The sequence below is a fragment of the Phacochoerus africanus genome, chromosome 3 (assembly GCF_016906955.1).
Source record: "Phacochoerus africanus isolate WHEZ1 chromosome 3, ROS_Pafr_v1, whole genome shotgun sequence".
Classification (NCBI taxonomy): Eukaryota; Metazoa; Chordata; class Mammalia; order Artiodactyla; family Suidae; genus Phacochoerus; species Phacochoerus africanus.
In genome coordinates this window covers 172,408,616-172,433,632 of record NC_062546.1, presented here as the reverse complement: position 1 = coordinate 172,433,632, position 25,017 = coordinate 172,408,616, and the positions used below count along the sequence as shown (strand labels likewise).

Sequence of the window (25,017 nt, the reverse complement as noted above, 5' to 3'; positions counted from 1 at the left end):
GAGACTCAATTCCTTATCCTCATAATCTATGAACTGAGAAACATGAAGGGATGCAAGTCAGCTCAACATTAACTGTTTGGTACACTCGAGTGCTGAGAGAATGCAGAATTTACAGTGGTGAAAAGGAAATAAGCCTTCTGAAAGAATTAGAAAAAATGGTCATGTCTGGTATTTAAATACTGGTTCCCTCCTCTTACGGCTGGAAGAAAGTATGGGGCTGGGGTCCACACCAGCCACGAGGCTAACCTTTAGCGCAGGCACTGAAGAGCATCCAATGCCAGATTCCGCAGGAGGAGAAATGCCAAGGGTGCACAGTATTCCTGAGAAAGATCCCAGATTTTTTTTCCGAATCAGTCTTAACCTGATTTGTTTTACATTGTTATACTGTTATACCTCTGATATATTCAGAAACCGTCACTTTATTTCAATCCAAATAGCTCCGCATAGTATAAGTGATGGCAAAAAGATCCATTTGTTCAAATTCAGCTTGCTTTTGTTTTAATACTGAGGGATAAACCAAAAAAAATACAAGTAGTTTTTGTCATTTGAATCCTTCATTCATTTCACTGGAGGGGAATCCCCAGGGCCTTTTGATAATCTGGGAAGACCTGACTATTCCTGTGACGGAAACACATCCCTGCTGAGTTTTACTCAGAATAATGCATGATAGATTCCACATAATTCCCAGGAAAGAGCCCAGTCACTCCATTCATAACTCCCTCATACCAACCATCATCATTCTTCTTGATGACATAAATAATGGCTCCTTCCTGAAAGGACAGCTCATCTTCCTTGTCTTTTGTATAATCATAAATTGCCACAACTAGAGGGGGGGAAGAAAAAGAATATGAAAAAGAAGAATGACATTCCTAGAAAGGTAGAACCAAATAAACGAATATCCATGCATCCTTTTCTGAACTTCTGAAGCACTTCAAACACAGTGACTTTCTAAACACAGACCAAAAAATTTTTTTTCTAATACCCAGTCCTATACAGTGGAATCCCATCTTGCGGGGTAAGATGCATAAATGGGGAGTTCCCATCCTGGCACAGCAGAAACGAATCCGACTAGTACCCATGAGGATGTGGGTTCAATCCCTGACCTTGCTCGGTGGGTAAGCGATCCAGCGTTGCTGTGAGCTGTGATGCAGGATGCAGACCTGGCTCAGATCTGGCTTTGCTATGGCTGTGGCATAAGCCAGCAGCTATAGCTCCCTCCAATTTAACCCCTAGCCTGGGAACCTCCATATGCCGCAGGTGCGGCCCTAAAAAGCAAACAAAACCAAACGTGCATAAATGGCAAAAAAACACATTTAGTCAAACTTACCCTTCAGAGGTCTCACTAAAGACAAACATACAATCCTAGAATAGGGAAAAATAGCTACTTCTTCAGTTAAGCTTGTGTTAACATACCATATTGCGTAAAAACACATATCTTTAAACATTAGATATGTTAGATAAACTAGTGCAGTGAGACACACTAGGAGAGGCCAGTGAGAAAATGAGATAGACTGAGGAAGAAGCTCCTTTCTCACCCTTTCTGGAGCCTATGCCTATTCACCAACAATAGGGCTCAAATTCCCACCAGTTGTATTGTGGGTCATGGAGATCTACTATATATATATATATTCTTTCAAAACACATGCCGCATTATGCCACCAATTTAACACAGCCACAGCAACAGATGAAAAATGTTAAGAAAAACTGAAGACACCTGTCAATGTTCTTAGGCTTTTCATTACTTAAATAGCTTGGTAACTGAGACCTTTCAATGGTATGTAACAATCTCTGGTTCCTAAGTATTACATCTTCCTCAACAGTTAAGCTGGGATGCCCTATGACTTGCTCAAATTCACCTGAAGACTTATCTGTGTTACAAAAAGATCCTCTGTACCTTTATTATACGGCTCAGAACTTCACTTGATAAAATCTTCATCTATCCATTTTGAGACGCATATATTGACTTTGTTTCTTAGGCAACCTTAATCCTCACATAACTAAATAAAAAGAAACTAAAATGGGGACTTTTGATATAGCACAACTTGCCTCAGTTAATTTGTGTTTCTGGCCTGCTTTAGTAAAAATTAAATGGCTTCCTTAAAAACTCTGAATATTTGCCATTACAGTGATCTTGGATGCCAGAAAATAATTTAGAGGGATCCAGGAAGAGTTTAGTGTGTATTTCTTAAAATATAACCAAACACCTCAACAAATATAAGTGACATACAAGTTTAAAGAGAATATAAAATATGTAGAGTATTTCTAGTCAACCTAATATATTTCGGCTTTTTAAAAAATTGATAACATTCTTGATGCTTAGAGAAATGCAGACTCACTGAAAAGTAATTTAGAGGAAAATATCCCCAAGTCCTGCTAATTCTTCCTTCCAAATCAAATACTCTTCTCCATCATCACAGTCACTGCCCTAATCAATACAGCAGTCTTTACACTGGAAAACACATTTCACTGGGGCTACCTGAAGATTTTCTTAGCAGTATGAGTGACAGATGATTTTACAGTTTCCTTCTAGAGGCTCAACTTTTATATATACTGCTTCCTAAATCTGATCTGCTTGAGATGATACCATTAGTCAATCATCAGTCACAAAAGTTCTCATTTCCTATCACCCTCCTGCTTACAATACAACAGTGCATTATTCTTATGTACAGAACACTCTGGGTGCCAAAGAGACAATTCCGAATACCAGTGTGACATTAAGAGGATCACGCCTCTGACTAGCCCCATCTTGTTGTAAGTTAGGTGGCTCCCATTCTTTTGCTTTTAACAGAAGTTGAAGCAGACTTCAATGGAGTTACCAAATGACACATCATATAAAATGTGATTTTTAAAGCGTGAACATCATTTGATTTTTGGCAAATAACTCTGAAGGAGTTAAAAGAACTGAGTGACATGCTGCATGAAAAATACTTCCACTTGCATCTAATTTATGTGAACAGGGTTTTCAGCACCACTTCCTCAGTTGAAGCCCTCCTCTCTTGCTCATTAGAAAGATACTCAAGTGGACTTTCCAACTCCTAGCTTTCCTTCTCTCTAGTGCACTCTACACTGTTATCAAGAATCGTCTTGAAAAAATTAAAATATAAATACACGGGAACTTATCAATAACTTGCTTAAAAATCTTCCACAATTTCCCTCTACCGTCAGATTTCTAAAAAAGAAAAAGAATTCCAAACACCTCAGCCTGGTATTTAAGGCCTCCCATCATTAATTACAACTTCCTTCCCTTCCTGAGTTCTTAGCTCACCTGCTCCCTCCCTACAATGCATGTGACACTACTCACCACACCTGTTCAACTCAGAGGAGTCCCTCTGTCTGGAGGGGCCTTCCATCTCTCTCCTCTGCCTGAGAAACTCATACTCATGATTCAAAGTACATCACATATGCCATGTGATCTGAGGAGCTTACGGGACTCCCCAGATAGAAATAATGGCACTATTAACTTTTCGACAATAATCAATGGAATACCATTCTGATTCTCAGAGACACAACGATGAATAAGACAAGGGAATGTCACAGTCTTGTGAGGACAGAAATGTTCTCTCATAAGTCACTATAGATTTTTATACTCCTACCATGAAGTTACGTCATTGAGCTGCAAGAACACAGGAAGAGATAATAGAAGAAAGGGATATAAAATGGGCACTGACAAATAAGTCAAAGTTTGTCTCAAATAATTTGATGCTAATTAGAAAAGTACAGCCAGGACTCAATCCATTCCAGGTCTGCCTGAGCTCAAGCTTATGACAATGTTAAGAATGCGGGCTCAGGGAATTCTCATAGTGGCTCAGCATGTTAAGAACCCGACATAATGTCTGTGAGGATGCAGGTCCATCCCTGGCCTTCCCCGGTGGGTTAAGGATCTCCCGTTGCCACAAGCTGCGGCATAGGCACCAGGTGAAGCTCCAATTCAACCCCTAACCCAGGAACTTCCATATGCCACAAGTGCACCACCGAAAAAAAGAATGAGAAAAAAAAAATGTCAGCTTAGGAATTACGCCACCTATTTCAGATCTCAACTCCACCACTTAATGTCACAGAATATACTTAACTTTCCTAAGTTACTTTTTACTCAACTGTATAATGGGTATTATAATCATGCTAATACCTCAAAGCACTGTTACATTAGATGTGCAAATGCACATAAATACATAGCCCAGGGCCTTGTATGTAGTAAACATTCTCTATAAATATTAGCTTCTTTTATTGTCATTAATAACTATTATGATATACTCTCTTTCCTATAACACAAACATTTTCTGTTACATTCTGTAACAGAAAAATTATTTTGAACCTCAATTTCCGAGTTTGCAATATGGGGAGGCTAAATGCCTTACATACGTAAGAAATCTTGTATTACGCCAGGCACATAATAAATACATAAAAATATCTTTACCCAAATTAAATCAAGACAATTACATATACAAATTAAATCCACTTGAGCAGTAATCAAGGGTTAAGATAAACCTATGCCATGGTTCTCAACCTTGGAATTATGTGAGGAATATTTTAAAATTCTGATGCCTGGGTCCCATGTCCACAGATTCTGATTTAATAGGTCTGGAAGGAAGTGCAGACATATTAAATACTTCCTAGCTGACCCTAATATGCAGGCACAGTTGAGAACCAGGTCCTAAGTCTAGTCTAAGAAAGCAAAATAAGATATTATATAACAGCCTTAACATTCATGCACAAATAAAAACCAATCAAAGCTGAACACAGGTGGTTTTGCCAGAAAGAGTAAAGAGGAGCTTATTTGATTTTCATGTTTTAAAAGATTTAAGCTTAACAGAGATAACTCAAATTTTTAAAAATTTCTTTTAAGAAAAATATCATTTTCTTTTAAAGGGCTACTTGGGGAGTACCCGCTGTGGCACAATGGAATAGGCAGGGTCTCTATAGCACCAAGAAGCAGGCTCGATCCCCAGCCCAGCACAGTGAGTTAAATGATCTGGCACTGCAAAAGCTGTGGTGTAGGCTGCAACTGTGGCTCGTATGTGATCCCCTGGCCTGAGGATGCCATAATGCTGCAGGGTGGCCTAAAGAAAAAGAAAAAAATAAGTTACTTGAACTGCAAACAGTCTTTCCTCTCTTAGAAACATCTCCATTTTTACAACATATTCACTTATTAAGAGCAGAATTATTTTGGCCACACCCACAGCATACAGAAGTTCCTGGGTCAATGATCAAGCCTGAGCCACAGCAGTAACCCAGCCGGACCTTTAACCGCTAGGCTACCAGGGAACTCCTGAAGAGCAGATTTTTCACATGCAAATCTTTTCATCGTGATTTTCTTCTAAGGAATCACTGGAGCTGGTTTCAGCTCTGGTTTTTCAGAGCTGAAAACTGTCATCACTTTGTCCAGGACAGTGTTAAAATCAGCAGAGGAGTTTGTAAAACATGCAATGTCCAAGATACCCTAGTATAGTACCTTGGGCTCTTTTTTTCTTAAAAACTGCTTTATTAAGGTATACTTTAGACACAAAACAGAATCACTTAAGTGTAAAGTTCAGTGAGTTTTGACAAGTGTATGGACCTGGATACATGACAAATGAACAACTCCCACCAAAATCACCATACAGAATAACACCCATCACACCAAAGTTTCCTCGTGCCCCAATGTAAATTCCCTCACCTACCAGTATTAGCCCCTGCCCAAACCACTCAGCTTCTAGATTTTATTTAGATGGAATCATAAAGTCTTCTTGTCTGGACTGTTTCATTAGCATAAAGCTGGAGATCCATTCATATTGTTGTGGATACCAGAGTATTTCTTTCCATTGGTGAACAATATTCCATTGACTGGAAGGACAGCCCACAACTTCCTTATCCTCTCACCAGTTGAAAGACATCTGGTTGTTTCCAGTCTTGGCAATTAAGAATAAAGTAGCGGAGTTCCCGTCATGGCGCAGTGTTTAACGAATCTGACTAGGAACCATGAGGTTGCGGGTTCGGTCCCTGCCCTTGCTCAGTGGGTTAACGATCCGGCATTGCCGTGAGTTGTGGTGTAGGTTGCAGACGTGGCTCAGATCCCACGTTGCTGTGGCTCTGGCGTAGGCCAGCAGCTACAGCTCCGACTGGACCCCTAGCCTGGGCACCTCCATATACTGCAGGAGTGGCCCTAGAAGGGGCAAAAAGACATAAAAAAAAAAAGAATAAAATAGCTATGAACATTAGAGCTCAAATCTTTGTGTGAACATACTTGTTTTTTTTTTTTAATTTTTAGGGCCGCACCTCTGGCATATGGATGTTCCCAGGCTAGAGGTCGAATCAGAGCTGTAGCTGCCGGTTTATACCACAGCCATAGCAATGCAGGATCCAAGCTGCGTCTGCGAGCCTCACCACAGCTCATGGCAATGCTGGATCCTTATGTGAGGTCAGGGATCGAAACTGCGTCCTTATGGATACTGGTCTGATTTGTTTCCCCTGTACCACAATAGGTATTCCCTATCTACCTTTCTAAGAAACTGTCACCTATTTCCCAAAATGGCTGAAATGTTGTTGTTGTTGTTTCTTTTTAGGGCCACACTTGCGGCATATAGAAACTCCCAGGCTAGGGGTCCAATCAGAGCTGCAGTTGCTGGCCTATGCCACAGCAACACAGGATCTGAGCTGCATTTTTGACCTATACCACAGCTCACAGCAATACCTGATCCTTAACTCATTGAGTGAGGTCAGGGATCAAAACCCATTTCCGTGAATAGTGGTCAGGTTTGTAATCTGCTGAGCCACAAGGGGAACTCCTGAAATGTTGCATTCTTAACAGCAATGTACACTGTATCAGCCCTTGTTTCACCACACTTTCTCCAGCACTTGGTATTATCAGAATTGTAGCCATTCCAGAGGGTGTGTGATATTTAGTTTGATTCTCTGTAGCTTTAATTTGCATTTCCCTAATTACTAATAATATTGAACATCTTTCCATGTACTTATTTGCAATTCATGTATCTTCTTTGATGAAGTGTGTTCAAACTGTTTTTCTACAAGTTGTTTATCTCCTGAGTTATTTTGCATATTCTTCCCAGTCTATGTGGCCTGACCTAAGTCATTTTCTTAATCCCGTCATTTAAGTTTAATGAAATTTATTGTTTAAGCTTGAATGTTTTTTAATGTACTCTCAAGTAAAAAATTTTTCCTAATGCTAAAACATACAGATTTTCTCCTATATTTTCCTCTAGAAGTTTTAAAGTTTTACATGCAGGTCTAGTGTGTGTGTGTGTGTGTGTGTGTGTGTGTGTCTGTGTGTGTGTGTGTCTGTGTGTGTCTGTGTGTGTGTGTCTGTGTGTGTGTTCGTTCTTTTCAGGGCTGCACTTGTGGCATATGAAGTTCCCAGGCTAGAGGTTGAACTGGAGCTGTAGCCACTGGCCTCAGCCACAGGACTGCCAGGTGTGACCTACACCACAGCTTGCAGCAACACTGGATCCTTAACCACTGAGGGAGGCCAGGGATTGAACCAGCATCCTCATGGATACCAGGTGGGTTCTTAACCAGCTGAGCCACAATGGGAATCCCCTAAAATCCACTCTGAGTTAATTTTTGAGTATGGTGAGATAGTAAAAGTAGTAGTTCATGTTTTGCCTATGGACATTCCATTGTTAGAGCACTATTCCTGAAAACATTATTCTTTGCCCATTGAATTACCGTGGCACTTTTGTCAAACAATGTGTGTGGCTTTTTCTGGCTTCTATATTGTTTCATTGATTTATATGCCTCTACTATACCTTACTGCCCTGATCACTGTAGCTTTACACTAGATCTCTGAAATCAGATAGCTTAAAATCCTCCATTAGTCTTCTTTCTCAAAATTGTTTTGACTAAAGGTAGGTCTTCTGTACTTCCATATAACTTTTAGAATCCCCCTGTCAATTTCTGTATAAATAACTGCTAGAATTTTTATTGAGGTTGCATTCAATTTATAGATCAATTCGGGAACATAAGTGTTTTAACAATAATGGCTGAAACGTTTTTTGTTTTTTTTGCTTTTCAGGGCCACACCTGTGGCATACAGACATTCCCAAGCTAGGGGCTGAATCGGAGCTGCAGTTGCTGGCCACAGCCACAGAAATTTATTTAAGGCCTTTATTAATTTCTCTTAATGTTTTATAGTTTCCACCATACAGGTCTTGCATGTATTTTATTAAATTTATCCCTAAGTATTTCATATTTTTGATGTTACTACAAAAGGTATCATTTTATAAATTTCAATCTCCAATGTTTGTTCCTAGTATATAGAAATAAAATTAATTTTGCCAATTGATTTTGTAGTCTATCGTCTTGCTAAGTTTGCTTTTTCAGTTCTACCAGCAATTCTGTAGGTTCGGTATGGATTTTCTACATACAAGATGATACCTTCCAGCAGTAAAGACTTTTGATATTGTTCCACATATCTATTGCTCTGTTTCTGGTTTTGGTTCCTCCTCTGTGCCTTATTTTGGAAAGTTTCTAATGTCATATTGACAAGGTTGATGATCTTTTCTTCTTCTAAGTGTCACTTCAGATACTTTTATTTTTCATCTCCAGAAATTCTACGTGGGCTTCTCTTTCTTTTTTTTTTTTTTTAATACATTCCACTTCCTGTGTTCATGTTTTCCTTTACCTTCTTGGACATTTGCGGCATTTATAATAGCTATACCCTTGTCTGGTTATTCCATCATCCTGATCACTTCTGGGTCTGTCTCTGTTGACTGGCTTTTCTTTTAGGTACAAGTCAGAGTTTCCTGACTTTTTATATGACTTGTAATGTTTGATTGGATGCTGGTCACTATGAATCTTACTTTCTCGTGTACTGGATGTTGTTGACTCCTTTGAACAGTGCTAGGTTCTGTCCTGGAGCTCAGTTAAGTTACCTGAAATCAGATGGATGTTTTCAAAGGCTGCTCTATTAGATGTTTTAGGGCAGTCCAGGGCAACCTTCAGTCTAGGGTTAACTGAGCCCCATAAATGAGGGGGATATACTTTTGAGGCTTCTTCTCAATGTCTTGTATATTACAAGGTCCTTCCACCTTGCTGGTTTGGAAATATGAAATGTTCTAAGGTCTTCAGTTGTCAAGAATTTTTCTGCCCACTCCTTTGAATGTTCTTTCTCCCGTCTCAGGGAATGTCTTCCCATACATGTACAGAGCAGTCCCCTGTCAAAGATTCAAGGGGACCCTTTGCAGATATACAGAGCTCTGTCCTCTGTCTTTGTGTAGTCACCTATCCTCCATGTCCCCTCAAAACTCTGATCTCTACATTCTCTCGCAGTGAGACATCCAGGCTTATTTAGGTTCTACCTCCTTGCACTGTGGCCTGGAAACTTCCTCTAGTTAGCAAGCTAGACAATTAAAGCTCACTGTGTTTGAGTTTCTTCTTTCTGAGGAAAGAGTCTACCAATGCCTGTTATCCACTGTCTGAAAACCATTAATTGATAGATAGATAGATAGATAGTTAGATAGATAGATAGATAGATGGATGGATGTAGATTCATTCCTGTTTTAAAAGGGAGGGTAAGCCTGGTTACTATTGCTCTATCTTAGCCAGAAGCAGAAGTTGACTATTTGCTAATATAAGCTTTCCACATGATTCTAATGGGCAGTCAGTTTTGAAACCCAGTGAGTTAGTAGCTTTAATTTCCTTAACAGAAAATTTCCTTCAAGACAGGACAAAACCCCTAAGGACTCCACACAAAAACTATTCAACCTGATCAACAAATTCATCAAGTAGTGGGATACAAGATTAACATTCAGAAATTGGTTTCATTTCTATACACTAACAATGAAATATTAGAAAAGGAACATAAAAAACAATACCTTTTAAAATTGCACCCTCAAAAATAAAATACCCAGGAATAAAACCTGACCAAGGAGATGAAAGACTTATACACTGAGAACTATAAAACATTCAAGGAAATTAAAGAGGATTCAGAGAAATGGAAAGGTATCCCATGTGCCTGGATTGGGAAAATTAATATTGTTAAAATAGCCATATATACTACCCAAAGCAGTCAACAGATTTAAGGTGATACCTACCAAACTACCCATGACATTTTTCACAGAGCTAGAATAAACCAAATTTTTTTTGTCCTTTTTTTTGGGGGGGGGGGCACACCTGCAGCATATGGAGGTTCCTAGGCTAGGGGTCTAACTGGAGCTACAGCTGCTGGCCTACACCATAGCCACAGAAACACCAGATCTGAGCTGTGTCTAGGACCTACACCACAGCTCACAGCAACACTAGATGCTTAACCCCCTAAATGAGGCCAGGGATTGAACCCACAACCTCATGGTTCCTAGTCAGATTCGTTTCTGCTGTGCCACGACGGGAACTCCAATAATCCAAAATTTACATGACACCATGAAGACCCAGGATTGCAAAAAAAACAAAAACAAAAACAAAAACAAACAAACAAAAAAAACCCAAACAGGAAGCATAACTCTCCCAGACTTCAGACAATATTACAAAGCTACAATAATCAAAATAGTATGGTACTGGTACAAAAGCAGACATACAGATCAATGGAACAGAATACAGAGCCCATAAATAAACCCAGACACCTATGGCCAATTAATCTTCCACAAAGGAGGCAAGAATATACAGTGGGAAAAATAAAGTGTTTTTTAGCAACTGGTGCTGGGAAAACTGGACAGCTGCATGTAAATCAATGAAACTACAACACACCTCACATCATGCACAAAAACTCAAACTGGCTTAAAGACTTATAAGCAATGACACCATAAAACTCCTGTAAGAGAACACAGGCAAAACATTCTGTGACATCAACCATACAAATATTTTCTTAGGTCAGTCTCCCAAGGCAATAGAAATAAAAACAAAAATAAACCAATGGGACCTAATCAACTGACAAGCTTTTGTATAGCAAAGGAAACCATCCAAAAAACAAAAAGATAACCTATGGAATAGGTGAAAATAGTTGCAAATGATGCAACTGATAAGGGCTTAATCTCTAAAATATACAAACAACTCATACAAATCAATAACAAAACCCCAAACAACTCAATCAAAAAATGGGCGGAAGACCTACACAGACATTTCTCCAAAGAAAACATACAGATGGCCAGCATGCACATGAAAAAATGCTCAACATCACTAATTATTACAGAAATGCAAATCAAAACTTCAATGAGGTATCAGCTCACATGGGTCAGAACAGCTATCATTAATAAGTCTACCAATAACAAATGCTGGGGAGGGTGTGGAGAAAAGGGAAGCCTCCTTCGCTGCTGGTGGGAATGTAAATTGGTACAACCACTATGGAAAACAGTATGGAGGTACCTCAGAAAACTAAATATAGAACTACCAGCAATCCCAATCCTGGGCATATATCTGGGACAAAACTACAATTCAAAAGGATACATGTAAACTCAAAATGGATTAAAGACCTAAATATAAGACCACATACTATAAAACTCTTAGAAGAAAACACAGACCAAACACTCTCCAACATAAACCACAGCAACATCTTCTCAGATCCACCTCCTAGAGTAATGACAATTAAAGCAAAAATAAACAAATGGGACTTAAGTAAACTTAAAAGTTTCTGCATAGCAAAGAAAACCCTAAACAAAATGAAAAGACAAACCCACAGAATGGAAGAAAATATTTGCAAATGAATCAACTGACAAGGGATTAATCTCCAGAATTTATCAATACCTCCTACAGCTCAATACCAAAAAAACAAACAACCCCATCAAAAAATGGGCAGGAGTTCCCATCGTGGCTCTGTGGTTAACGAATCCAACTAGGAACCATGAGGTTACGGGTTTGATCCCTGGCCTTGCTCAGTGGGTAAAGGATCCAGTGTTGCCATGAGCTGTGGTGTGGGTCACAGACGCAGCTTGGATCCCAAGTGGCTGTGCCTCTGGGGTAGGCCAGCAGCTACAGCTCCAATTAGACCCCTAGCCTGGGGACCTCCATAAAAAAAAAAATTTGGGGAGTTCTCGTCGTGGCGCAGTGGTTAACGAATCCGACTAGGAACCATGAGGTTGCGGGTTTGATCCCTGCCCTTGCTCAGTGGGTTAAGGATCCGGCGTTGCCATTAGCTGTGGTGTAGGTTGCAGACGCGGCTCGGATCCTGCGTTGCTGTGGCTCTGGAGTAGGCCGGTGGCTCCAGCTCCGATTAGACTCCTAGCCTGGGAACCTCCATATGCCGCGGGAGCGGCCCAAGAAATAGCTAAAAAGACAAAAAAAAAAAAAAATTGGGCAGAAGATCTAAACACACAATTCTCCAAAGAAGACATACGGATGGCCAAAAAACACATGAAAAGATGTTCAACATCACTCATTATTAGAGAAATGCAAATCAAAACCACTAAGAGGTACCACCTTACACCAGCCAGAATGGCCATTATCAAAAAGTCTACAAACAACAAGTGCTGGAGAGGGTGTGGAGAAAAGGGAAGCCTATTACACTCTTGGTGGGAATGCAAGTTGGTACAACCACTGTGCAAAACAGTATGGAGAGTCCTCAGAAAACTAAAAATAGAACTATCATTTGATCCAGCAATCCCACTGCTGCACATCTATCCAGAGAAATCCATGACTCAAAAAGATACATGTACTCCAATGTTCACTGCAGCACTATATACAATAGCCAAGACATGGAAACAATCTAAATGCCCATCGACAGAGGAGTGGATCAAGAAGATATGGTACATATACACAGTGGAATATTACTCATCCTTTAGAAGGAATGAAATAACCGCATTTTTAGCAACGTGGATGGACCTAGAAATTATGCTAAGTGAAGTCAGTCAGATGGTGAGACACCAACATCAAATGCTATCATTTACATGTGGAATCTAAAAAAAAGGACACAATGAACTTCTTTGCAGAACAGATACTGACTCACAGACTTTGAAAAACTTATGGTTTCCAAATGAGATAGGTTGGGGGGCGGGGGGTGGGGAGGATGCACTGAGGGTTTGAGATGGAAATGCTATAAAATTTGGTTGTGATGATCCTTGCACAATTATAAATGTAATAAAATTCATTGAGTAATAAAATAAATAAGAAGAGTAAAACAACAACAACAACAAAAAACCCAAAAATATACATGCACCCTTATGTTCATTGCAGCACCATTCACAATAGCCAAGACATGGAAACAATCTAAATGTCCATCAACAGATGAATGCATTAAGTGGTACATATATACAATGAAATACTACTCAGCCATAAAAAAGAACAAAATAATGCCATTTGCAGCAACATGGATGCAACTAGAGATTATCATACTAAGTGAAGTAAGGTGAAGTAAGTCAAAAAGAGAAAGCCAAATATTATATGATACCACTTATATGTGGAATCTAAAATATGACACAAATGAACCTATCTACAAGACAGAAACAGACTCACAGATGTGGAGAACAGACGTGCGGTTGCCAAGGGTGAGGGAGTGGGATGGACTGGGAGTTTGATGTTAATAGATACAAACTATTACATTTAGAAGGGTTAGACAATAAGGTCCTACTATAGCACAGGAAACTATATCCAACCTCCTTGGATACATCATGATGAAAAATATTATTAAAAAGAATACAAGACAGCACACATTGTTTCTGAACTGGCTAGACCTTTAGAAGTCTGTGTCCCAAAAGTGCTAGTAGCTATCATGGTTAGCTTATATATCCAGAGAAACTTTTCACCAAAAGAAATGCCAAATAACTACTCTGCAAAGAAACTGAGAAGCCATTATTTTTTAGAAGAAAGTTTCATTTGGAGATATTTAAATTGAAATATTTGATATAAGATGCCATAAAAGAACGCTTTAAAGCATGAGGGGTAGGAATAACATAATTTGGAAAAATCATTTTCTAAACCTTACCTTTAAAAAATTTTGTCTTGCAGAAACCATCCATTAAAAAGCATGTTCAATACGAACAATATGTAATCATCAATAAAAAAAATCAGTCATAGAATTTTACTAGTGTGATTTTCAAAATCATGAATCTTATAAACTAAATTAACAAAAAAATGTACAGGTTAAACAGGCAAAAACTTTACTTATAAGTAAAATATAAATAAGATTCTCTTCAGTACTAGCAAATTTCTTTTCTGTGTACATAGGGGTTTCTTCCCCATCCCTCCAGATATTCCTCTGAAACTTACCCTTTTCCAAGTAAGACCGTGGAGCCCACGGGGGGTCCTCTTCAGCATAAGGATCACTATACTCAACCACAGCTGCCTCTTCTTCCTCATAATCTTCTGGGGGAGGAGGAGGTGGTGGAGATTCATCAAAGACTGGTTCTTCCACAGGTGGTGGGGGAGGTGGTGCATCTGAAACTAAGAAAGTATCAAGCTGATTTAAAAAAAAAAAAAAAAACTACATTATGCAAAGTTCAGTATTTGCTATCCAAGCTTCTATGTTCATGGAATAGATAAACCTAGGCTTGAAAATAATAATCTTTAATAAACTGAGTGGGCAAGAGCGGTATTCCCACCAACTGTACTGTACCAAATCTCCAAGCTCTACTTTCTCCTCCCTTGGGTTTTAGTGCTGTTAGATGCTGAATAAAGGTTAGTCAAAATGATTACTATTATCTGAGCCTCCAGACCCTGTTTATGCAAATATATAATCTTGTTTTTCAAAAAAAGAGATCAGTACAATACAGTTTGGCTTTACATAGCACCTGAAGAGGAGTGCTTTACAGTAATATTAATAATTGGGACATTTATTGCCATATTTAATTTATAACAAATTAGAATGAGACCAGTAAATAGTCAAATTTTAAAAATATGCTATGTTCCTCTCGATGAATTTATTAGAAATACTTTTTACCACATTCATAGTGTGGAAATCACAAACAACTCTGAGTAACTTCATCCATGAAGATATTTACGTCTGTTCTGTTTCGTTTTTACATTTATAGAATTTCAAGAAATGCAGACTAACTTATAACACAGAATTTCTTCAGGCTAAATATCCAAGAGTGATTTAAAATATTTAAATCGTTTCCTCACAGAAATGTGCTTCCACAGTTCAGGTATCAGAATATAGTAATGTCTAAAAGACAACGGTCAAACTCTGGGAACTCAAAGCTTTCAAAATGCTTAGAACATATTTGAGCACAGCTCGACAAAATAAACTGAGTAAAGCTGCATTTATCAGCTGTCCAATTTTAATGAACAGCATTAATGCTTATTTATGAGGTACTAGTACTGTTTTCATGAAATACTCTGAGATCCTATTTATTTTCTATTTTTTGTCTAAGCCTACTGATTGAATCAGTACTTCATACTCTGTCCTAATCCACCATTCTTCCCATCTGCTGTGCCACTCTACTTAAAACTTGTTGACTTGATGAATGTCAAAACTTCACTCACTAGAAAAGAATTCTTTCAGTCCTAATGGGTTTTTTTAATAAAGAAAAAATATAGATACGTGATTTTTGCATATACCTTACGACAAATTACACATGGTTGGGGTAAGAATCAATGATATATCCTATTTGCATTTATAAGGTAAGGAGATTAAACAACTGCACAAAAGCACAGATGCAAAGGACCTTTTGTCTTTCAGAACAATTAACCTGAGAAATCATACTACAAAATTACTCAAAGATGCTGCTATTGCTCCTTTGTACCTTTTCAAATAACTGCCTCAAAGTTAGTTTACTAAGACTAACATAAGCTACTATTTTTTACTTAAAATATTTCAATTACTCAGCACGCTTCATGACTTTATTTAACCTTTACCTTGGGAGGTACAGTTTTTAACCTCATTTTACGGATGTAGAAACGGGCTTTCCAAGAGTAAGTAGTCCTACAGTAAGCGGAGGAGCAGGAATTTAACCTCCAACCTGTTTTCTTAAAACACACCTATTATGGAATGAGATCAACTCAGTAACTTTAAAGTCATATTTCATTATCCACTCAACAAAACATCAACTGAAAGCCTACTATGGCTAGCTACCAGGCTCAGCAGTGGGAATAGAGCAGTGAGCCAAAGCCATGGAGACAAGGACAACCAAACTTTCATTTTTAATTAAGTGCAGTTAAGTGCTTTAAGCCATTATGGAAAACACAGCAGTAGATCAAATCTTTTACATGGGTTAGGAAAGGTTTCCTGGAACCTGAAGGACGAGTAAGAATTGATGGCCTGGGGTGGAGGGTTAGGGGGTAGATAGTTCATGTCAGATGTAAAGAAAAATAACAAATACAAAGGTAAGAAAGCAGGAACCCTTAAAAGAGCTGACCAAAGTTCAGCAGAAAGAGGCATGAGGAACCTGAAGAGTACCAAGCAGTAAGGTGCTTGCAACACTTTGAACTCTATCCAAAGAGCAACGGGGAGCCAGAGAAGGGTTTAGGAATAATAGGATCACAGCGCACTATGGAGTCCAGTATAACTGGTTTCAAGTAATTCCACATTTCTTCCAAACATCAAATGTGATATAGAGTAAATATCTGCTACCACGGAGTATCTTCAAAATAATGTACTTAACAGCTATTAAGATAATTCCAAAAGATAGGTATACATCTTTCCAAGGTGAATGTTTTGAAGACAACATTCATCTGAATACGTAAGTCCTGCTATATCTGTAAAATCAGCCACGGCTCACCTTAACATATTAAGTTTCATATTTTTATACATTTTGTAGGTGAGAAAATGTATATGACCATGGAAAGAAGTGAGAAAAGATCATCCTAAAAGGTAGTCACACTATGGTAAATACTGGAGGTGCTCATGTATAAACTTCCAATAAACTGAAGTAAAACAGACTATTTTCTGAAATTAGCAAATAGAGATGCAAAGGCACCTGAAAGAGACACTGACCTATCAGGCCAAAAAGACTGGATTATAACCAGTTAAAATACAAGAAAGAAATGTGTCAATAAGGGGGCATTTAGTCAGCTATGGAAACACACACAAAAAAAAGGGGACTCAAAGTATCTGCTGTGTGTCAGATGCCTTCCTAAGTGCTGGGGAAATGACCAGAGGAGAAATCAAGGAAGAATTCCTGCTCTCACAGAGCTTACATTCTAAGATTGGCAATGCCTGGACTCCCAAAGGAGCAAGAGTCCTAAGCAACAGAATGCAAATATTTCTAATCTATTAGTGAGGCCATCCCTGAGAGGCAAACATTGGGTTACTTCAGCCTGATGACATTAAATCTTCCATTAATGTAATTCACCTATTCAGATTCCACACCTGCTATGCAACCTTATGATCAGGACATGGCTCCTATACAGACTGCTCACAAGAAGAGTTCATTTATCACACGGACTATGTTCACTGGTCTCTGTAACAGCAATTTCTCACTAAATACTGATATAGGCCTCCTGCTTTGTAGACATCAGTCTCCTGAGCTTCCTCAATGCTTCCCTAGGAGAAAACTCAACATGTCAATAAAATTAATTATCTAATCCTGCATGGCTCAACACCAGACCACAGGCCTAAGTAAATTCACTGCCAATCTAAGAGGCCTCCTAGGAGACAGACAGTGTGGTCCCCTGGGCATTTCTGCATTGGCCATTTTTACAACTAGAATCACAGGGTTGGAGGAAGAGTCTCAGGCCGGCCACAAAACCCTACAACTCCAGTGACATTTTACTAATTGCCTGAAAAACCCAAGAAAAAGATGGGATACCTGGTGATTAAAAAGCATCTCCTCGGAGTTCCCGTCGTGGCGCAGTGGTTAATGAATCCGACTAGGAACCATGAGGTTGCGGGTTTGGTCCCTGCCCTTGCTCAGTGGGTTAAGGATCCAGCGTTGCCGTGAGCTGTGGTGTAGGTTGCAGACCCGGCTCGGATCCCGTGTTGCTGTGTGTGCCTCTGGCGTAGGCTGGTGGTTACAGCTCCGATTAGACCCCTAGCCTGGGAACCTCCATATGCCGAGGGAGCGGCCCAAGAAATAGCAAAAAAGACAAAAAAAAAAAAAAGCATCTCCTCAATTAGATGTGATCTCTTTACATGAGCCTTACTTTATATTTATTTGTTCTTATTTTTACTACCAGATTTTAATTTGTTTGAAAGCAGAGAATTTCATCTTAGTTATTTTCTCATCCATATCAGCTGCTAGTACAGTGACTTGTTTGTAATATTCAAACACTTCTGAAGTATCAGTGAATGAATGACTATTCAGTCAATCATACATAAATGACATTTTATGCCTACAGTCTGATCTACAGCATAAAGAAGACATAAACTTACTATTTTCTTGAACTCTGGCCACAAATCCCATTAAAGGTAACTGAGGAGTTACCTGTAGGATGGAGGGAGGAGGAGGAGCAAGAGATACTGCAAAAACAAAAAGGGTGTGGAGGATAAGGGGTAAGGGCGAGTTACATTAAAAGGAAAGGATAACACAATAAAACAAACATATAAGGAGGGAACTGCTATGCATAAACATTTTATAAGCTATCTTAAGGATCCTCTTTTGAGAGAGAACTCATTAACACATAAAACAAAGTATTAGGGAAGTTTTAAAAAATTACAACAGAAAGCATTTATCATATACAGAACTATACTAACACACAGTGGCAAGCTGATATCAGTACATCATATCAGTAACATGTTATCTCAAAGAAAGAATTTCTTTAGATTATTATGAAAATTCTGGTTTTCCGAATTTTACCTTGAAGGTTCTAAATTTCAATGTTCATTAATACAAGGGAAAAAAATAATTACCAACATCCTAATTTTATACTTTTCATTATTCGTTAAGCAGGAAAAATCGGTTTTTAGTCATTAAACAAATATTTACTGACTTCTCACTAAGGGGCAAGCACTCTGCCAGGAGACTGACATCAAAACTATTCTCTGAGAGTCTGTGCCTTTATAGCTTTTCATGGTCCCAATTCATACCACCTATTCCAGGTACATTTTTTCCCTGACCTACAGAAAAACACTGGCCTCATTCAAATCAGTCTCCTCTCCCCACAAAGGCATCTCTCCCTCTATCTCAAAAACCTGGTACAGTGCCTAGCACTAGCGAGCCTTCAACAAATGTTTAATGTAGGTAAATACACAAGTAATACACAACTTGGGAAAATTAACTTTACAGTTATGATGAGTATAGAGTATGGTATTCGTCTTCTTGTAAAGAGAGAACACCTTTATTAGCTTCAAATCACAGTTCACACCAACAAAATTAAAAAGATGAGTAAGAGTCATTGCCCTCAAAGAAATCGCATTCTAGTTGAGAACAGAAGACAAAATAATAACCATAACCCAACAATATTTGCAGTAATTCCCTGCAGGTAGTGGCAGTGGTGATGGTGCGGTGACAGGATGGTGAGGGAAAGGGGCACGGGGTGGGGCAGGTATGAGGGCTCAAGAGAAATAACCTCTGAGCAAGTACGTGAAGAAAAGGAGTTCAACAAGCAGACAAGGGTTGAGAAAGACAAGCTGAGAACCAAGTGAAGGGCAAAGACTTTGAGGTATAAAGTCTTTGAGGACTAGAAATATTTCCATGTGGCTGGCATAAGTGGCCCCAGAGAGAAAGTCACAGAACCTGGAAAGGTGAGTGGGTGGATATGCAATAGGGAAGGACCCTGTATTTACGTAAAAGAGTAATTAGTGAAAACAGCTTGGACTTTACAGTCAGCTAGCATCAAATACCTCATCTGCCACTTCCTTGCTACTGGAACAGCAAGTTATTTAACTTTTTTGAGATTAATCCATGAATGTGAAATGAAAAGGATAATGCAACCTACTTTACCAAGTGAACTGCAAAGATTTTTTTTTTTAAAGCAATGTATGCAGAAACTGTGCCTGGCACACAAAAATCAAGGCAATAGAAACACAAAGAAAAAGAGAGAACTTAGTAATATTGTGGGGGAAAAAAAGAATATTTGGTAACTAAGGATTTAGCTATCATACGATGGAGAGAAATAGCTGAAGAAATTCTCAGATAATTCATATCCTTCCTATCTATGAACGTAGTGGTGCCGTTAACCACATTAACCTGGGCAGGTAGTATGAAGAATGAAAGGTGCTGGTGAGGAGTAGGGTCTGGGAGAAATGATACTATGATAAATGGGATGTAAATACGGGAGGTAACTGGAAAGTCTGAGTTAACTATGTAGGAAAAATCAAGAGGTCCAGAGGTAGTGTGATCGGTGTAACAGCTGTGCCATGGGTAAGCACAGGGAGAACATGTACATATAAATGAAGGGACAAGAGTTAAGCAGATAATCCTAAAGAATATCTAAGATTTAAGGCACAGGGTCATAAGACCCTAGAAATTGGTACTTTTCTTTAAAAGATACCTTTTGGTTGGTTCTTCCCTAAAATCCTACTTCCTGGTAGTAAACTCCCATGTGATACGTCTGTCTCTCCTTCTCAGAGGCTTGGAACAATTGCTGTTATGTTCACAATATCCTGTGATTTCCAAACTTGGGATAAGAAGACGACACAAGGAACAGAGAAGGTAGCAGAGACGAAGGAGTTAAAACTAAGAAATAGTGTTCCTATTGTGGCTCAGAGGGTTATGAACCCGACTAGCATCCATGAAGATGCAGGTTCAACCCCTGGCCTCCCTCAGTGTGTTGAAGGATCCAGTGCTGCCGCAAGCTATAGCATAAGTCGCAGATGCTACTCAGATCTGGCATTGCTGTGGCTGTAGTGTAGGCCAGCTGCAGCTCCAATTCAACCCCTAGCCTGGGAACCTCCACATGCCTCAGATGCAGCCCTAAAAAAGACAAAAACAAACAAACAAACAAAAAGGAAATAAATAAAACCAAGAAACAGCGGCAGACAGCAACTGCACTGGAAAAGTAGCATGAGATGTATCATTCTACATCAAATAAGATGAATGTTCCTCTTCTGTTAGCACCCATCCCAACCTCCCCTGTAACAGAAAAGTAGGAAATTTCCCAGATCAGTCACCGTTTCTCAGCCAAAAGGGAAACAAAACAACAGACCTTCTAGTACTCAGCTAAAAAAGAATGATTAGGTATTTATCTTAGAATAGGTTTTTGTAGGTAGGTTGAATTTATTCGTCTTAAATGAATATATATTTTACTTCTTTTCCAGTTTTAAAGTGAAAATCTGAAACCACAGTGGCTTTAAGAAGTTCACTAATGGCCACCCAGGTAAAAATTAATCCCAGATCTTTCCAAAACAGAATTACTTTATAACAAAACAAGTTAGATTTTTTTTCAAAGCCAGTCCAAGGCATGTTAAAAAAGGAGTTTATAAAGGTAGCCCCAAATTCTACATTTTGGGGGGAAGGGGCCCACAAAAAACTTTTTTATAATGGTCCAAATTAATTTAGTTATCACTTTCCTTCTGGTCAGCAAGATTTCATCAGAAAGCCTATGAACCAGAAGATTCTTAGAATTATCTTTCTTAGAAGTTGAATTGAAAATGAACTATTTCAGGAGTTTCCATAGTGTCTCAGCGATTAACGAATCTGACTAGGAACCATCAGGTTTCCGGTTCAATGCTCAGCCTTGCTCAGCGGATAAAGGGTCCGGAGTTGCCATAAGCTGTGGTGTAGGTCGCAGACTTGGCTTGGATCCCACGTTGTGGCTCTGGCGTAGGTGGGCAGCTACAGCTCCAATCCGACCCCTAGCCTGGGAATCTCCATATGCCGCAGGCATGGCCCTAGAAAAGGCCAAAAAAGAAAGAAAGAAAGAAAGAAAACAAACTATTTTAGGGAGTTCCCACTGTGGCTCAGTGGTTAACGAACCCAACTAGTAACACTGAGGTTGCAGGTTCGCTCCCCGGCCTTGCTCAGTGGGTTAAGGATCCAGAGCTGCTGTGAGCTGTGGTGTAGGTTGCAGACACGGCTTGGATTTAACCCCTAGCCTGGGAACCTCCATATGCCACAGATGCGGCCCTAAAAAAACAAAGACAAAAAAAAAGAAAGAAAGAAAAAGAACTATTTTAGGAGTTCCCATTGTGGCACAGCAAAAACAAATCCGACTAGTATCCATGAAGATGTAGGTTTGATCCCTGCCCTTGCTCAGTGGGTCGTGGATCCTGTGCTGCTGTGGCTGTGGCGTAGGCCAGCAGCTGCATCTCTGATTCAACCTCTAGCCTGGGAACTTTCATATGCCATGGCTGCGGCCCTAAAAAGAAAAAAAGAAAAGAAAATGAACAATTTTAGGAGAATTTAGGCAGGATTTTGATGTGAAGAACTGTTTGCAATATTCGATTCTAGTCCTAGGTATCTCACAAATAGGCAAGAGCAGAAAGTGATTATCAATTTGATTCCATTCCATTTAGCTAAGATGATTCCTCACACAATAAAACCCTTTTCCTATAATCACCAAAAGGAACTCCAAACTTAGATTTAGTAATACTGTGTTCATACCACACAATAAAGAAGTTAATGTGAAGAGCAAAGCTCATGAAGTGACTGGATTTTAGAGCGATCTTAAGTAGAACAGCTGTACAACCACAGCTTACATGCACATAGTAGCATGTAGATGTACAAACTAAAAGGTTCTACAAGGACACCAAACTTAAAGGATTGAGTGTGTGGTGATGAAATATACAGACTTTCTAGGCATGATATTCCTGGTTATTTATAAAATCCAAGAGCATCATTTTTGAGGCTTAGTGGGCTTTTTTGGCTTTTTTTGTTTTTTGTCTTTTCTAGGGCTGTACCTGAGGCATATGGAGGGTCCTAGGCTAGGGTCCAATCGGAGCTGTAGCCACCAGCCTATGCCAGAGCCATAGCAATGTGGGATCCAAGCCGTGTCTGTGACCTACACCACAGCTCACGGCAACACCAGAGCCTTAATTCACTGAGCGAGGCCAGGGATCAAAGCCGCAACCTCAGTGTTCCTAGTCAGATTCGTTAACCACTGAGCCACAAAGGGAATTCCAAGGTTTAGCGTTTTTATGTTTTTGTTTTTTACTCTTGTCTTTTTAGGGCCACACCTGCGGCATATGGAGGTTCCCAGGCTAGGGGTCAAGCTGGAGCTGGAGCTGCTAGCCTACACCACAGCAACAGCAATGTAGGATTCGAGCTGTGTCTGTAACCTACACCACAGCTCAGGGCAACACCGAGATCCTTAACCCACTGAGCAAGGCCAGGGATCAAACCCGCAATCTCAAGGATACTAGTCAGGTTTGCTAACTCTTGAGCCATGACGGGAACTCCCAGAGACTTAGTGTTTTAAGAAAACAGTTTTGAAGAAAAATCAGGCTACTACAACTTATTTTTAGTTTTATAAATACTAAGAAAATTAGACAAAATAAACCTTCTAAATAATATTTCTAAAACCATTAAAGGTATCACCTTCAGATGTCATATATTTGATAGCCTATTCAAGGTAAGTTGCTTATATTTTACATTCCACTGAGGAAAATAATTCAAGCAATTTGTTTCGAGAGTGAAATATTTTCTAAACATGGATAGCAACTTAGAACAAGAATCTAAAAGTGAACCTAACTAATCATACTCAGTAAGGGGAGCTTTTTTTTTTTCTTTTTCAGACATACCAGCATGTGGAATCCTGAGCCATGGATACAAGCTTCGCCACAGAAAGTGGTTGCAGTGACAACACTGGATCCTTAACCCACTGTACTACAAGTGAACTCCCAAGGGAGGCTTTTTTCATGGAAAAGATGATTATCAAATAATTACCACTCCTATGGTCTCAGAAGGGTTAAAAGAATTGGATCATTTTTGCTATTCATTTTCAAGTGAATTAAACATCATATGACAATACACCAAGAAAAACTAGCAAATTAAGCCACAGTTTTAAAACATAACTTGTGTTTAATAATCAATGTAGGGAGTTCCCGTCGTGGCTCAGTGGTTAACGAATCCGACCAAGAACAATGAGGTTGCAGGTTCGATCCCTGACCTTGCTCAGTGGGTTAAGGATCCAGCGTTGCCGTGAGCTGTGGTGTAGGGTGCAGATGCAGCTTGGATCCCGAGTTGCTGTGGCTGTGGCATAGGCCAGCGGCTACAGCTCCGATTTGACCCCTAGCCTGGGCACCTCCATATACTGCAGGAGCGGCCCTAGAAATGCCCCCCCCCAAAAAAAATCAATGTAAAATGGAGTTCCCGTCATGGCTCAGCAGTAATGAACCTAACTCATATCCATGAGGATGCAGATTCGATCCCTGGCCTCATTCAGAGGGTTAAGGATCTGGTTTGCTGTGCGCTGTGGTGTAGGTCTCAGACACAGCTTGGAAACCACCTTGCTGTGGCTGTGGCATAGGCCAGCAGCTGCAGCTCCAATTCGACCCCTAGCCTGGGAACTTCCATGTGCGGCAGGGTACAGCCCTAAAAAGACACCCCCACCCAGAAAAAAATTAATGTAAAGGGCCTATTTGGTTTTCTTGGTCATCTGAGACTATACTTAAGACTTTTCAGTTTTTTCTTGCTTTTATGTTCTTCCTAGAGTAAACATTTGTTAACACTAAAGGCTGCCTAAAATGAGGATTCAAAAATAGCTTATTGATACTGTTCTTCATACTTTGCTAAAGTCCCACACATCTGTATTCTTCTGAAGATTTATGTTAATACTGTAAGTTAACTATCATTTAAATAATATGTTCTATGGCTTATCTTTTATCACCAACATAACATTTTCTATTTCTTTTTCTTTTTTTTTAGGGCAGCATCTGTGGCATATGGAAGTTCCCAGGTTAGGTGTGGCATTGGAGCTACAGCTGCTGGTCTATGCCACAGCCACAGCCACACAGGATCTTAGCCATGTCTGCAACCCACACCCACAGCTCATGGCAATGCTGGATCCCTGACCCACTGAGCAAGGCCAGCGGTCAAACCTGCATCCTCATGGATACCAGCTGGATTTGTTTCTGCTGCACCACAAGGGAAACTCCCTCACTATTTCTTTTTAGATCTTTTAAATTACAATCAAGGAAGCTTGACACCTTCCCTGTGTAACATCTTACTCATTGAGAAACTCCTTTCTCATATAACTATATATAGTCACATTTATTAGAACCAACATTCCACTTTATGAATGAGTGTTTTTTAAGTCTTTGTTATAAGAAAATATTACTGGTAAAATGTAGGATATCTTTTACCAAAGGCCTTAGTACTTAAACACTACATTATTGATTCCTTA

The 25,017-nt window shown here is 39.4% G+C and overlaps 1 protein-coding gene across 12 annotated transcripts in view; it reads right to left on the bottom strand.

The window, feature by feature from the left end:
* Nucleotides 1-390: 390 nt before the first annotated feature.
* ABI2 (abl interactor 2) overlaps nt 391-25,017 on the bottom strand; it is a 124,226-nt gene continuing 99,599 nt past the window's right edge. For 4 of the 12 annotated variants that reach the window (XM_047773284.1, XM_047773285.1, XM_047773288.1 and 1 more), the window contains 3 exons: nt 18,167-18,253; nt 14,125-14,298; nt 391-823 (listed from right to left, as the gene is read on the bottom strand). In XM_047773284.1, the coding sequence (XP_047629240.1) occupies nt 648-823; nt 14,125-14,298; nt 18,167-18,253 (437 nt within the window). In that variant the 3' untranslated portion in view covers nt 391-647. The remainder of the gene's footprint in view (nt 824-14,124; nt 14,299-18,166; nt 18,254-25,017) is intronic. The other 8 variants (XM_047773287.1, XM_047773289.1, XM_047773295.1 and 5 more) reach the window with 3 other exon arrangements.